Raw genomic sequence first — 13,793 nt, 5'->3', positions numbered from 1 at the left:
GTATTGGGGACTTTTTGGATAGCATTGGAAATGTAATTGAGGAAATTACGTAATTAAAAAAAAATAAACACACACACACAAAAAGAAAATATCTAATAATAAAAAAAATAAAGACAGGGTTTCTCTGTGTAGTCCTGGCTCTCCTGGAACTCACTCTGTAGATTAGATTGGCCTCAAACTCAGAGATTGCCCTGCCTTTGCCTTCCGAGTGCTGGAATTAAAAGCATGCACCATGAGTCTGGCTGGGTTTTTTGTTTTTTTTTTGGGGGGGTTTTTTCCTTTAAACAGGGTCATACAGCTCAGATTAGACTTGAATTTGTGGTCTGGCCTTCACCACCCAAGTAGTGATATTACAGTTGGGCTTTTGCCAGGACAGGCTCTGATATCGGAAAGGTTTTGAACGTCATGTCAACCCTTAAATGACTTTCAATTTGGGGACTAGAGAGATGGCTCAGCAATTAAGAGAACTGCTGATATTGAGTCCCAGCACCCATATCAGGCAAATTCCTGTAACACAGCTAGCTCCAAGGAGTCCAATGCCCCTTCTGGCCTTTATGAACGCTAGTACATACACATGCACATAAACACACAGAGACATACACACATAATTATTTTTTCAAAATAACTTATGGTAGATGCCATAGCCCCCAGATACAATGAGACAAGAGAAACAGGTATGCTAGCACACACCCATAAGTCTCAGGTCAGAGTACTACCACGAGTGCAAGTCTAGCCTGGTCTACACATGAGAAGCAAACCAGTCAAACCATGTCTTAAGAAACCCCATGGCGGGGAGGCAGGGGAGAGGGGAGAGAGAGAGAGAGAGAGAGAGAGAGAGAATATGAATGAATGAATGAATGAATGAATGAATGAATATGAATCGTATCACTTCCAGCATTCCAAGTCCCCTGAATCCTACACTAATGAATAGGTCTCAGATAGCTAAATTGAAATCCTTCTATCAATTAGCTGTTTCCTTAAAGTATCAAGTTTATGAGGTCCAAGAACAGACTGAGGGATCAACACAGTTATAAGAGACAAAGAGATATGAGGAAATTCTGTGCGGTGTCCAGGATTCGCTCCAGGAACAGAAAAGGGACATGAGTGGGAGAATCGGGTGATAGTGTGGCACCAGGTTTCCTCCTTCTGACAGCTGCAGACTGGTTATGGCAGGTGTACTCTGCAGCTCTGTGCATCTGAGCTTGTTGGTAACTTTTGTGACTGTGCCTGAGCCCTGGAACTGCCCTCTCTGAGTCTGAGCTTGTTGGTAACTTTGACTATCCTAATCCTTGGAACTCCCTCTCATTGCAGGGATGATGCAGTGTGTCATTGCTGTTGCTGACAAAGTGTTTGATGCTTTCCTGAACATGATGGCAGAAAAAGTAAGCCTGCCTGAGTGCCAGCGGGTGCCTGCTGGAGACACACAGGAGAGCCCTATGGTACCTGTCTTCTTGTTCTAGGCTAAGACCAAGGAGAATGAAGAGGAGCTGGAGCGGCATGCCCAGTTTCTGCTGGTGAACTTCAACCACATTCATAAGAGGATAAGGAGAGTAGCTGACAAATACCTATCTGGTCTGGTGGATAAGTAAGTTTGATTTCTCTCTAGTGCTTTATATGTATATAAATGTTGATAGCTTGGAACACGGAAAAACCACCATTACAACAACAGCCCAGAATATAACAAAGTCAGAACAAATATTCAGGGGTGATACAGCTCCCTGAAGAATGTCAGTGAGTTCGTTAAAGCCTATATTTTAGCCTAGAAACATACTCATTCTCAGCCATTGGTATTAACTAAAATAACCTCACTATCTCCTAACCCAGGATTTAGCTAGAAGTCCCCCCAGGAGAATAAGGATCCTTTGAGTTTCTCAGAATAAAAGCTTACCCTTGTATTTTCCCACTGATTGTGCTAAGAGACTAAGTAGGCTTAGACATAACCCCTTTCAGAAGGTAAGCTGGGTAGCCTCTGAAGTATAAAGGCCAAATTAGCACACAGCCTGCCTTCAGCTTCCTGAGGCAGCTGCAGAATCTGAGGATAGGTCAGGAGCCAGCCAGGATATCCACAAGGACCAAGCCATGCAAGTAAGGTGTACATCCAAGCCAGGCTACATATAAGATGATTGCTGCACAAGGCAGTGCCCTTCCAGCCCATGACCTGTTACTTCACCCCACTGCTTTACCTCAGTATTCTTGTTTTCTGTTGGTGTCCTAATGTGAGTAATACTGGGGAGCCACCATAAAACACTAGGACTGCTTTGGAAAGGAGGGCTGTGGCCTGTATTTGCCCTCAGAGGTAGGATGGGCAGGACCTGGGAACATTTCTTTTTTTTTTTTTTTTTTGAAAAAAATGTATCATTTTATTTGCACACTTAGAAAAGTTGTACACAGAAACTTATCGTTTGTAAAACAGAACTGTTAGAGTGGCATTTTTATTTTTAAATCATTAAGACTGGTCAAGAACATTTCTGACCAGCTCCATACACCTCACGGTGGAGAGAGCGGTGGATAGGTGCTGTGTCTCAATGGGCTCCTGCCTGTGCAGGGGAAGCCCTAGAGGTGGACAGTGTAGGTTCCTGAAGAGTTCATCTCCTCAGCCCTGAGAACCCTTCTTGCTGTAGGTTTCCACACTTGCTCTGGAGCGGGACTGTGCTGAAGACCATGTTGGACATCCTGCAGACCCTGTCACTATCACTAAGTGCTGTGAGTGTTCCAGTGTGTACCTAACACATTAGCCTCCCACTATGTGTTGTGCTAACTCCAATAATACCCCTGAGCCTCACTTATGTACAGGTGGTAAATGGAGTGGGTACCCAAATTATCCCCTGATGTCTCTCGCTAGGCTGTAGCAAGTTTGGGAGTCCATGAGGGGCATGTGACATGTTGACTATGTCACATGCTTGGCAGAAGCAGCCTTGAAGGCTAAGGGGTCTGTTGTTTCTAGGATATTCACAAGGACCAACCTTACTATGACATTCCTGATGCCCCCTATCGGATCACGGTTCCTGACACATACGAAGCCCGGGAGGTAAGTCCCACCTGGTCCCCTAGAATGAGGTCTTCCCTGGGGCAGTCAAGACAGGTGTTCAAAATACCTTAGGTCCCTGAGTCCCCAGGTTCTTGGCCGTGCCCACTTCAGGGGGAGCTCCTGAATTCCTGATCCTGTCTGTGTTCCAGGCCTGTGGCTTCCCGGAACTCAGTGTCCCTGACTCTGCAGCATGACTGCTTTAGCTGCCAAAGGCATTTCTAGCTATGAGTCAGCTATCAGCATGCATTGAGCAAGCATGAATTTTAGAGTTCAGTCCTAAAAGAAGCATGCCAACTTGTTCACTGTAGAATAGAATGACGGACTCTGGTTTTGCCATACCCTTCGAAAATGGTAACGTAGCCCCAGATAAGGAAGATGTCTTGATAGCTCCTCTCCCTTTTGAGTCTGAGAAGGAGCCCCTGCTACAGAGTACTGAACTGGCCCAGCATTCTTCCAGCCTGGGCAGGGCCCTGCCTTAACCTAGGCCTCTCCACCTGGACATAATGGTGTGGCACCTGTGCGGACTTTTTTCCCATCTAGAACATGCCTTCTCTTTCTCTTTCTCTTATTTATTTATTTATTTATTTATTTATTTATTTTAGTTTAGTTTATGTATGTGAGTACACTGTCCTGATGCTGTCTTCAGACACACCAGAAGAGGGCATCAGATTCCATTACAGATGTGAGCCACCATGTGGTTGCTGGGAATTGAACTCAGGACCTTTGGAAGACAGTGCTCTTTAACCACTGAGGCATATCTCTAGCCCTAGAACATGCCTTTTCATTTATTGACTGACTCAGGACATGTTGGACGGTAGTCTTAAGATAGACTGTTTATGTTGTTAGATCTACCACACAGCCTCTGCAAGAACCACAGACCATAGTGTACTCAGAATCCCTGTGCCCTGGAGTTTTGGTGTTAGTACATAGTCACTGATAAAGCTTCCATATCCATTACCTTAGACTAGGGGGCTTAAGGAAAGAAATTTCCTCACAATGATGGGCATAAAACGTCTGAGAACCAGGTGTTAGCAGGGGAGTCTTCTGAGATCACTCCTTGGAAAGCAGAATCCTTCTGTGTTCTCATGTGGTCTTCCCTCTGAGGGGTGTCCCTGATGTCTCCACATTTCTTCCTTGCATAAATATACCAGCTGTATTAGGCTCAGCTTTCCCTCAGTGGCCTTTAATTTAATCACCTCTTTCAAAGCCCTATCCAAGTACAGTCTCATCCTGAGTTTCTGAGGATCAGGGCTTCAACATAAGACTTTGAAGAAGACAGTTTAGCCTGTAACAGTCACTATAACCTAGATAGGCTGATTTCAGGTTGTCTAACTTCCAGAGCATCGTGAAAGACTTTGCTGCACGCTGTGGAATGATCCTACAGGAAGCTATGAAGTGGGCACCCACGGTCACTAAGTCCCACCTACAGGTACTTTCTGCAAACATCAAAAAGTAGTCAGAATATAACTTCACAGGTTATCTGTTGGACATACCATTTGGGGTGAGTGTGCTTCTCAGGTTAGTGGGCCTGGCTCTGACCACTATAAGGTGTTAAGGCTGTGGGAGGATTGTGGCTGCTTGCAAGGTGAGTTGGGACAACATGGGGGTCAGGGACAGTGGCACAGGCCACCCAGGCTTGGTGCATTATGTGCACCTTAGTGCAGGGCCTTGATGAAGGCCAGTGAGCAGACAATCAAAGACTTGAGTCTCAGTGAAGCTCTGTCTAGGCTACATACATACATACATACATACATCTGCATTTCTTCAGACTAAAGTTCTGACTTGCAAAGAGAACAAAAATGTCACAGAATATAGAAGGGAAAAGTTGTCTTTAAAGGAATTAGATTTAAAAAAAAAAGGTACCACTAGAAAGAACCTGATGTACCAGGGAGCAGAGCTGCTGAGTGAAGCCTGTGGGACCTCAGGAGAACATTTAAGGGCAAGCTAGTTTTGTTCATTTATTTTTGTTTTTGTATTTCAGGGTTTCTCTATCTACCCCAGTTATCCTGGAACTCACCATGTAGACCACCAGATTGGTCTTGAGTCATAGAGATCCACCTGCCTCTGCCTCCTGGGTGCTGGGTTTAAAGGCTAAGCAGCTGGCTCTGAGAGACTGAGAGTCAGTTTGAAATGCACTGAGCAAGAATCCCTGGCTTGTGCCTAGGATTTCCCTCTGCAAAGGGGTTGATCAGCAAGGACTGAGGAATGCTGAAAGAGGGATCACCTGGACCCAGATTCATACACAGAAGAGGACAAGCCACACCTGATGATAAAGGCCACACTTTGACACTGTGTAATTTTAATATTTATCCACTGAAAGTCTTCAGAATTTTTTTGCCAAATCATTAATATTTGAGAAATATCGGGTTTCATGTCACGTAGAGGAAAGGAGCCGTATATACTAATGAAAACAGGAGTCCTTTCATACCTAAAGGTTTCAGGAAACAAAAAGGAATCAGTAGATAGAGGTCATCCACTCCAGCAATTTTTTTAGACAAACAACCTTAAAAAGAAAATAGAAACTGAGTGGTGGTGCACGCCTTTGATCCAGAACTCAGGAGGCAGAGGCAGGTGGATCTCCGTGAGTTCAAGGCCAGCCTGATCTACAGAGCTAGTTCCAATCCAGGGTTACACAGAGAAACCCTGTCTTGAGAAGAAAAAAGGAAAGAAAAGGGAATATAAGGAGGCTTGAAAGGGTCATAATGTTTCTTCCATGTGTGCTTTCTCCTGTACTGCTCCTGTGGTGATGAGAATATGTCATTCCAAGAGTAAAAACATTCTTTTTCCTCTTGTTCTGCTCTGGTGTGTAAAAATAACTTTTATGTGCCTGATTTAAATGTCTCTGATGCTCATTGCCTCTGTCTGCTAACCTAGGCCTAGACTTGGAAGCTTCTAGCCTCTATATAATCTAGTCTAGGCCTACAATGTTTCAGCCTCTGAGACTTCCTCCAGAATAAGCACAACCCTTTCTAGTTCTTTCTGATCTCTATTTGGCGGCTTCAACTTAGTTGTTCTGGCTCAAACTCCTCTCCAAGCTGACTGATTCAATCTGGCTTCTCTCAGTTTCTCCTGAATTGCTCTGCTTGGCCTCATACTATGGCAATATGTTCTAATCTGGCTCCTTTTATCTTCACCTGTGTCTAGCTTGTTGTCTCTCTATAACTGTCCTCATAAAATTTTTAAGATTTATTTATTTATTTATTTATTTATTTATTTATTTATTTAATGTATGTGAATACACTGTAGCTGTCTTCAGACACACCAGAAGAGGGCATCAGAACCCCATTACAGATGGTTTTGAGACACCGTGTGGTTGCTGGGAATTGAACTCAGGACCTCTGGAAGAGCAGACAGTGCTCTTAACCACTGAGCCGTCTCTCCAGGCCTATTCTGTCAAATCTTTCTCTGATTCATTACTTTGTCTACCACTCAGACATCACTTTCAAACACGGGTGCTTCCTTCTAAAAGCTAGCTTTACTTTCATGATTTGGGATTAAAGGTGTATACTAAGGGCATGTCTGTATTCCAGCCAGAGGTGTGTGCTAAGGGCTGAGCCACACCACAACTAGAAGCAGGCTTTTTTAAGTTAATAACACAATCTTGGGATTCACAGTGTGATCAAGTATCCTGCATCACTGGTGCCTTCCTGCTAGCCAACAGATGTGCTCAGATACTTGTTCTGGTTCCCAGTGTCCATTTCACAGGTCCCTCAGTAGCAAAGTGCTGCCCTAGCAAAACAGAAATCTACATGTTCACAGCAGGCCTGAAGCGATACAGTTTGTTTTCCAGCATTTGGCAGAGAGAACACTTGCCATATTGCATATTTGCAGTCAGAATGGTCCTCGTATAGATCATGTCAACAGCCACTCAGAGATCAGGGCTCCTCCTTCTCATTTATAAATGAAAAGATCTTCTCCTTGATGGTCCCACAGTTGGCAAGTCAGAGGAGATCTTGCGCTATAGCCTGGTATCTGATCTGCTGCTTTATGCTTCTAGCGTTTTCCTTTATGTCAATGAAGTAGCTTGCTTGCTTTAATTTCAGGAATATCTGAACAAGCATCAGAACTGGGTGTCAGGACTGTCTCAGCACACAGGATTGGCCATGGCCACTGAGAGCATCCTTCATTTTGCCGGCTACAACAAGCAGAACACAACTCTTGGGGTATGTGTAAATATCCTAAGGAACAGTGAGCCCCTAGCCTGTGATAGGGGGAAGGACTCAGTCCATATGGAGATTTTCATGAACGGCCCCTCAGCTCCCATATCCCACACGTTTGTGAGGTACATAGGCGTTCTGTTGACAGATGGGGGTTGATGAGGGTCCAGAAGAAGTGCCCATACAAACAGGCATTTCTCTGTTGAGATTAAGTTTTGAAATGTGTAGATTTTTGAAGGTAAAATTTGATACATAGATGAAATATGACTTTCTAGTATCTATAGAGTAAAGAAACTGGTTTCTCAGACATACACAGCATTATATCATAGTCAAGTCTGTCTGGAATCAACCTTCCTAAAGCTGGGACCCTTTAATGCAGTTATAATGTTTTGGTGACTCCCAACCATAAAGTTATTTTGTTGCTGCTTCATAACTGTAACTTTGCTATTGTTATGGTTGTAATATAAATATCTGATATGCAAGATATCTGATATGGGGCTCCCAAAGAGGTCACAACCTACAGGTTAAGAACTGCTGGTCTAGAATACTCACTGGACTTCATGATTCTATTTCCTGCAGGTGCTCAAATACACACATGCCCCTCCCCAACTTTATCTGTTTTGTTTTGGGTATTTTGGAGTTTGGTTTTTGTTTGTTTGTTTGTTTTGGGGGTTTTGTTTTTTGTTTTGTTTTGTTTTGTTTTTTGTTTTTTTTCGAGACAGGGTTTCTCTGTAGTCCTGGCTCTCCTGGAACTCACTCTGTAGACCTGCTGGCCTTGAACTCAGAAATTCACCTGCCTCTGCCTCCCAAGTGCTGGGATTAAAGGCGTGCGCCACCATGCCCCGCCGCCTTTCTACTCTTAACAGTGCACAGTACATTGTCAGCACTTAGAGGACAGAGACACAGCTCTACACTGTCACCGTCCTCAGGCTGAAGAAGTCCCCTAGAATTTTAGAGTCCTCAGCTCAGACCTAGCCAGGATTTGAAGCTTTGCTGCTGAAAGGGATGTCTGGATTAACAGAACTGAAGCAGCTTTAGAAATTGTATCAAAGTTGGTTTGGTTTGGTTTGAGAGAGTGTCTTACTATGTGGCCCTTAGGTATTAATAGATGTGTTTAGGTACATGGGTTAAGAGAGGCTCTGGGAAGAAAGGAAGGCATGTCCACATGGAGGTACAGCTTGCACTAGGCATCAGCACTTGCATCCCCGAGGATTGCTGAGACTCTGACCCTTCCCTCTCACCGGATAAGGGAGGAGAGGGAGACAGCTGCAGAGACACCTTGGGCTTCCTCTTACCATATGATAACATGAAATGGAAGCTGCTGCATCTGCTAGTCTCTGCTGAGACCACTGCAGGAAACTGCAGGTTCGTGGCTGGGAAGGGAGAAGGGCCTCAGACTGTTAGCACACTGTGCTGTAATCTTCAAATGCTTCAAACAGATCTCAGAGTGCGGGGCTTCTTTGTTTCCCTTCTCTTGTTTCCAAGATTTTCTCTACCTTAGTGTCCTGTTTCAGGATCGGATCCCCAGCCTTGAGCTCTCCACCACTTGGAGACCATATGAGCAGAGCTTAAAGCCAAGTGCTCTTTTTTAGGTACTAGCCAGCTAGCTCGCAAGGGTCTGTTTTGCTGGAAGGATTTTCATCTTTGTCCTAGAAAGTTATAGGTTATAAGTAAGGAGAAGACACTTGGGTTGTTGTTGCTGTTTGTTTTAGTTTGGTTTTGGTTTTTGGTTTGTTTTAGAATATCCCATTATGAAGCCCTGGCTTGTCAGGCTGGCCTTAAACTCAAAGAGATCCATCTGTGTCTCAATCCCAAGTGCTAGGATTAAAGGTGTGGGCCACTACATCTAACTGACTAGATTCTTGGTAAATAGGAAAGGATGCTTTTTGTTCTATGTTTGATTGTTGGTTGTGCTTGAGATCCTGGCTAAGGTGCCTCTGTTCTATAGTCCCCAACTCCACATTCTTAAAAGAGATAGCTCTCCTACACAAATGTGGAGACCAGAGTTATTTATGTGTGGTGGCGCACACCTTTAATCTCAGCACTTGGGAGGCAGAGGCATCAGATCTCTGAGTTTGAGGCTAGCCTGGTCTACAGAACAAGTTCCAGGACTGCCAGGGCTATACAGAGAAACTCTGTCTCGGGGAAAAAAATAAAACTTTTCCGTGAGGCATGCTGATGTCTAGTGGTCATGTTAGCTCGGCGCCCTGAAGGTTGAATGGTCTGTATCAGAGCTTGATGTCTTACCAGGGCTTGGGTTAAACATAAGAAAAATATGTTTCAGCATCTAAAACAGCTCTCTGCACCTGTCTATAGGCAACTCAGCTAACTGAGCGCCCGGCCTGTGTGAAGAAAGATTACTCCAACTTCATGGCATCCTTGAATTTGCGCAACCGCTATGCCGGCGAGGTACTTCTCTTGCCTTTATGCAGAACTGTTCTGAGCATCTTGACTTCGTGCTATTTAGCTCTTTCATAGTGGAATGCGAAAGAGGGGTCTGGGTGATGTGGAGTTTACTCACTCAGTTGCCTTGAGGAGCCTGGGTGCTGGTGCTCAGTATCACACTCCAGGGCATTTGTGGCAGCTACTTAGCACCTCTGCAAGAAAGTGATATCATTGGGCACACTCAGGCATGCCACGGCATTTTGTTATGTGGTAGCAAACATGTGGAGTGTCACGCATTCTCCTGGACACTTGCAGGTAAAGAAACCCAGCTCCTGAGGCTAAACAACTTGTCTGAAGTAGGTCCAGGAACCGTGTCTGCTGGCTCCACACAGGGTTTTCACTCAGAGTTTATTCCAGGCCAACCAAATCACTCACCTGTCGTATTTCAGTTTTCTCTTCCACAAATTCAAATCTAGTTGACACTGAAGGTGGAGACTGAAATCTCATGAAATTTATCAGAGTGGTCTTCTGAGGGTAGGCTCGCCTCCCCTGAACACTGCTTCTTGCTCAGTCCAATGGCTGCTTTTCTGTGAGTCTTGTACTCAGCATAGGCTAACCTCATGCTGAGAACTGCAGAGAGAGCTTATTCTATGTCATTTTGAATGATGCTGTGGAAGGAGAAAGTCTGCCTTTGAGCCCTGGATTTATTTTTTGGAAAGAGTCATATCTCCTGTATAGCCAAGTATATGAATAAGAAAGTAACGCTTTCTGCAAAAAAATTATATATGAAAAGATTGTGAAGCAGTTTTGTTGTTTGAGTGATTAATTGACTCTGAAGGAAGTTTATTTATCTAGCTTATATTCATAAACCTTGTCCTGGCTTAACACTATGTACACTGATGAGACTATGTCTCCATCCTCAAGAATCATTGTTGGGCCAGGCATGGTGGCTCACGCCTTTAATCCCAGCACTCGGGAGGCAGAGGCAGGCGGATTTCTGAGTTCTAGGCCAGCCTGGTCTACAAAAGTGAGTTCCAGGACAGCCAGGGCTATACAGAGAAACCCTGTCTCGAAAAACCAAAAAAAAAAAAAAAAGAATCATTGTTGGTGAAAATGCCACTATATAGTTCCCGGAGCTATGCTCAATGACCGCACCACTAAGATGAGCTCTACTCTAGCCAGTCCTATTGTGAGCTGAGTGAGCTGGTAGCCAGGGTCTCACTCGGGGGCCGGACTCAGTGCACAGCTGCTAATAAGTGTACTTCTTCACAGGTACATGGAATGATTCGGTTCTCAGGTGCCACAGGCCAGATGTCTGACCTGAACAAAATGATGGTCCAAGATCTGATCACAGCTTTGGACCACAGTCATCCTCAGCACTATACACAAGCCATGTTCAAATTGACGGCAATGCTCATTAGCAGCAAAGGTAACAGGCACAAGGCCCATGGAATTCTGGGTTCATTTCTAAGTGAATATTTGCTTAGAAATCCTTGATAACCTGGAATTCTGTCAAAGAAGGAACAGGCGGTCTGCTAGTAGAAATCTCTGATGAGCTAGCTGTAAATAAAAGGCATTATTGGCCCTAGATAGGACTGGCTTTCATCACAGCCTAGAGAACCCATGTTCAGGCCCAGCCAGAGTCAGGAGCCCTTGACTAATTTGTGTTTGGTTCTAGATTGTGATCCACAGCTCCTTCATCATCTGTGTTGGGGTCCCCTCCGAATGTTCAATGAGCATGGCATGGAGACTGCACTAGCCTGCTGGGAGTGGCTGCTGGCTGGCAAGAATGGAGTGGAAGTGCCGGTAGGACATTGACCTCGCTTAGCTCTGTGTGTGGGTGGGATTGCACGTGGAAGAGAAGCTGCCTTGGCTGAGCTACCAGTGAGTACTGTGACCCTGGACACTGCCACTCTCGTAAACTCTGGTCTCCAGAAAGAACACTGTATGTAGCAAAAGGTATGATGATGTTGGAGTGGCTGGTACAGACTATATATGGAAGGCTCGGAATAAAGAGCAGTGTCTTGTGAGGCTGGAGGGATGTCTGTTATACACCTGCTGATGTCAGAGCTGACTGGGAGTAATTGCTTTCTAGACTTGCTAATTATGGAATCAGCCATTTTGTCCTGGGTCTGTGTTTCTAGAGTTACTTTTTCCTGGAGCCTCCAGGCAAGATTATACTTGTTGAGTATCACTTATCTGACACGATAAGCACAGAAGCTAATTCAGGTTTGGGATTTTTTCTTAGATTATGGAATATTTGCATGTAGAGACTGAAATACATTTTATGGGAAACAAATCTTATATGTAAGACACATATTCATATATGTATCATGTACATCTTATATACCATAGTCTAAAGGAAATTTTTATACAGTATTTTTATATGTTTATTTTTGTTGATTTATTTAATGTAGGTAGTTATTTTGTCTGCACATATGTCTGTGTACTTCATGTATGTCTTGTATGTAAGGAGGTCAGAAGAGGGCATCAAATCCCCAGGAATTGAAGTTAGAGATGGCTGGGAGCTAACATATGGGTGTGTGGAACAGAACCCAGGACCCCTCAAATAGCAACCATTGATACAAACCTGTGAACATCTCTCCAGCCCCACCCCCATGTATTATTTGTAATGTGCCTACTTGGTTTTGAGGTAAGGTCTCTTCCCTGCAGTGTCAAGCTTGCCCGGTAGAGCCACAGCCCTCACACAGAGCCTAACCACTGAGAATTAGAACTGATTCAACTTCATAGGGTAGAGCAGTGGTCATGACCACTGTTGTCAACCCTCATGTTGCATCTTGGATTCCAGGTACCCTTGAATATCTGAACTTATAGTCTATCTTCAGGATAGGTGATTCGAAGCACTAAGGAGGCTTAGCGGCAAGGACGGTGGAGCTGCCCCAGGCTGTGGGTCCTAAAAGTACCTATGGTGGGAGTGTAACCGTTCTCTTATGGACTCTTCTTCCCAGGAAAGCGTCATGGCTGAGCATAGTGGTACATACTCTCAATCCCAGCACTTGAAAGGCGACTGAGTTCAAGGCCAGCCTGGACTACAGAACAAGTTCCAGGCCAGCCAGAGTTACACAGTAAATCCTTGTCCTAAAAAAAAGCAGGTAGGGTGGGCTCAGTCAGGACCTCTCAGCAGGTGTGCCCTAACATTCCTTTTGCCTGCCAGGACAGCATCACCTACAGAATTGCTAGCACCTCCATTCCTGGCACTGCCATCTCCTGCCACCAAGCACCATGTGCTTAGCTAGTGAGCATCCCAGCTGGTAGGGTCAAACTCAGTGGCTAGATTTTCAAAAAGTTAAATCAAGAAGATCAAAAATTCAATCCCACCTGAACAATTTACTGAGACTATCTCAAAAAGGTGGAAAGAATTCTGGAGAGATGGCTTAGCAGCTAAGAGTATTTGCTGTTCTTACCTGGATTTAGTTCACAGTACTAACATGCATATGGTACCCATACACACATATAGGCAAAGCACTCATACACATAAAATACATTTTTTTTAGTTTGGTTGAAAAAAATCCACTCTAAGTATATAGCTCAGTGGAAGAAACACCTGTTAGCATATGAGGTCCTGGGTTCAGTTCCCAGCACCACAGAAAAGCCTAGGCTGTAGAGATCCAGTTGCCCCCTGTTTTGGACACCACATTATTGACAATGCTGTACCTGTCTTATCTCTGTGTAGACCAGGCTGCTATTGATATCTTACACTTCCTATAAATGGCCCAGAACATGCCCTCTTAGCTTTATCTTTTTACCTTTAAATAGACCCAAAATTTGGTCACATCCCAGCATTCCAGCTACATTTGTGGCCCTAGCCTCCTTTGTCTTTCCCCTGACCTTAGGGCAGCCCCACTGAGTCAGTTACTTTCTCCTGCTATGATAAGACACCATGGCTAAACTTGTGGAATAAGTCTTTATTTTAGCTGATGATTCCAGAGGGCAGGTCTGTAAGTGGCAGAGGCATGACAGCAGGTGCCAGAGCGGGTAGCTGAGAACACTAGAATGGAGCAAGGCTGTATACTCGCAACACCCAGGATGGTTTTATAATATCCCTAAGCAGTGCTACCAACTGGAGACCTGTTCAAATACAAGCCTCAAAAATCTACTCCCCAGCCAGGCGTGGTGGTGCACGCCTTTAATCCCAGCACTCGGGAGGCAGAGGCAGGCGGATTTCTGAGTTCGAGGCCAGCCTGGTCTACAAAGTGAGTTCC

The 13,793-nt window shown here is 44.6% G+C and overlaps 1 protein-coding gene across 1 annotated transcript in view; it reads left to right on the top strand.

The window, feature by feature from the left end:
- The window catches only part of Pi4ka (phosphatidylinositol 4-kinase alpha), a 126,461-nt gene that overhangs the window by 88,067 nt on the left and 24,601 nt on the right, over positions 1–13,793 (top strand). Inside the window, exons 23-31 of the mRNA XM_029470740.1 lie at positions 1,312–1,382; positions 1,461–1,585; positions 2,622–2,703; positions 2,945–3,028; positions 4,368–4,457; positions 7,072–7,191; positions 9,502–9,594; positions 10,843–10,999; positions 11,249–11,376. Coding sequence (XP_029326600.1) covers positions 1,312–1,382; positions 1,461–1,585; positions 2,622–2,703; positions 2,945–3,028; positions 4,368–4,457; positions 7,072–7,191; positions 9,502–9,594; positions 10,843–10,999; positions 11,249–11,376 — 950 coding nt within the window. The remainder of the gene's footprint in view (positions 1–1,311; positions 1,383–1,460; positions 1,586–2,621; positions 2,704–2,944; positions 3,029–4,367; positions 4,458–7,071; positions 7,192–9,501; positions 9,595–10,842; positions 11,000–11,248; positions 11,377–13,793) is intronic.

Source organism: Mus caroli, chromosome 16, assembly GCF_900094665.2.
Source record: "Mus caroli chromosome 16, CAROLI_EIJ_v1.1, whole genome shotgun sequence".
Lineage (NCBI taxonomy): Eukaryota > Metazoa > Chordata > Mammalia > Rodentia > Muridae > Mus > Mus caroli.
The sequence above is the reverse complement of the archived record's forward strand: the minus strand, read 5'-3'. Positions and strand labels throughout refer to the sequence as shown.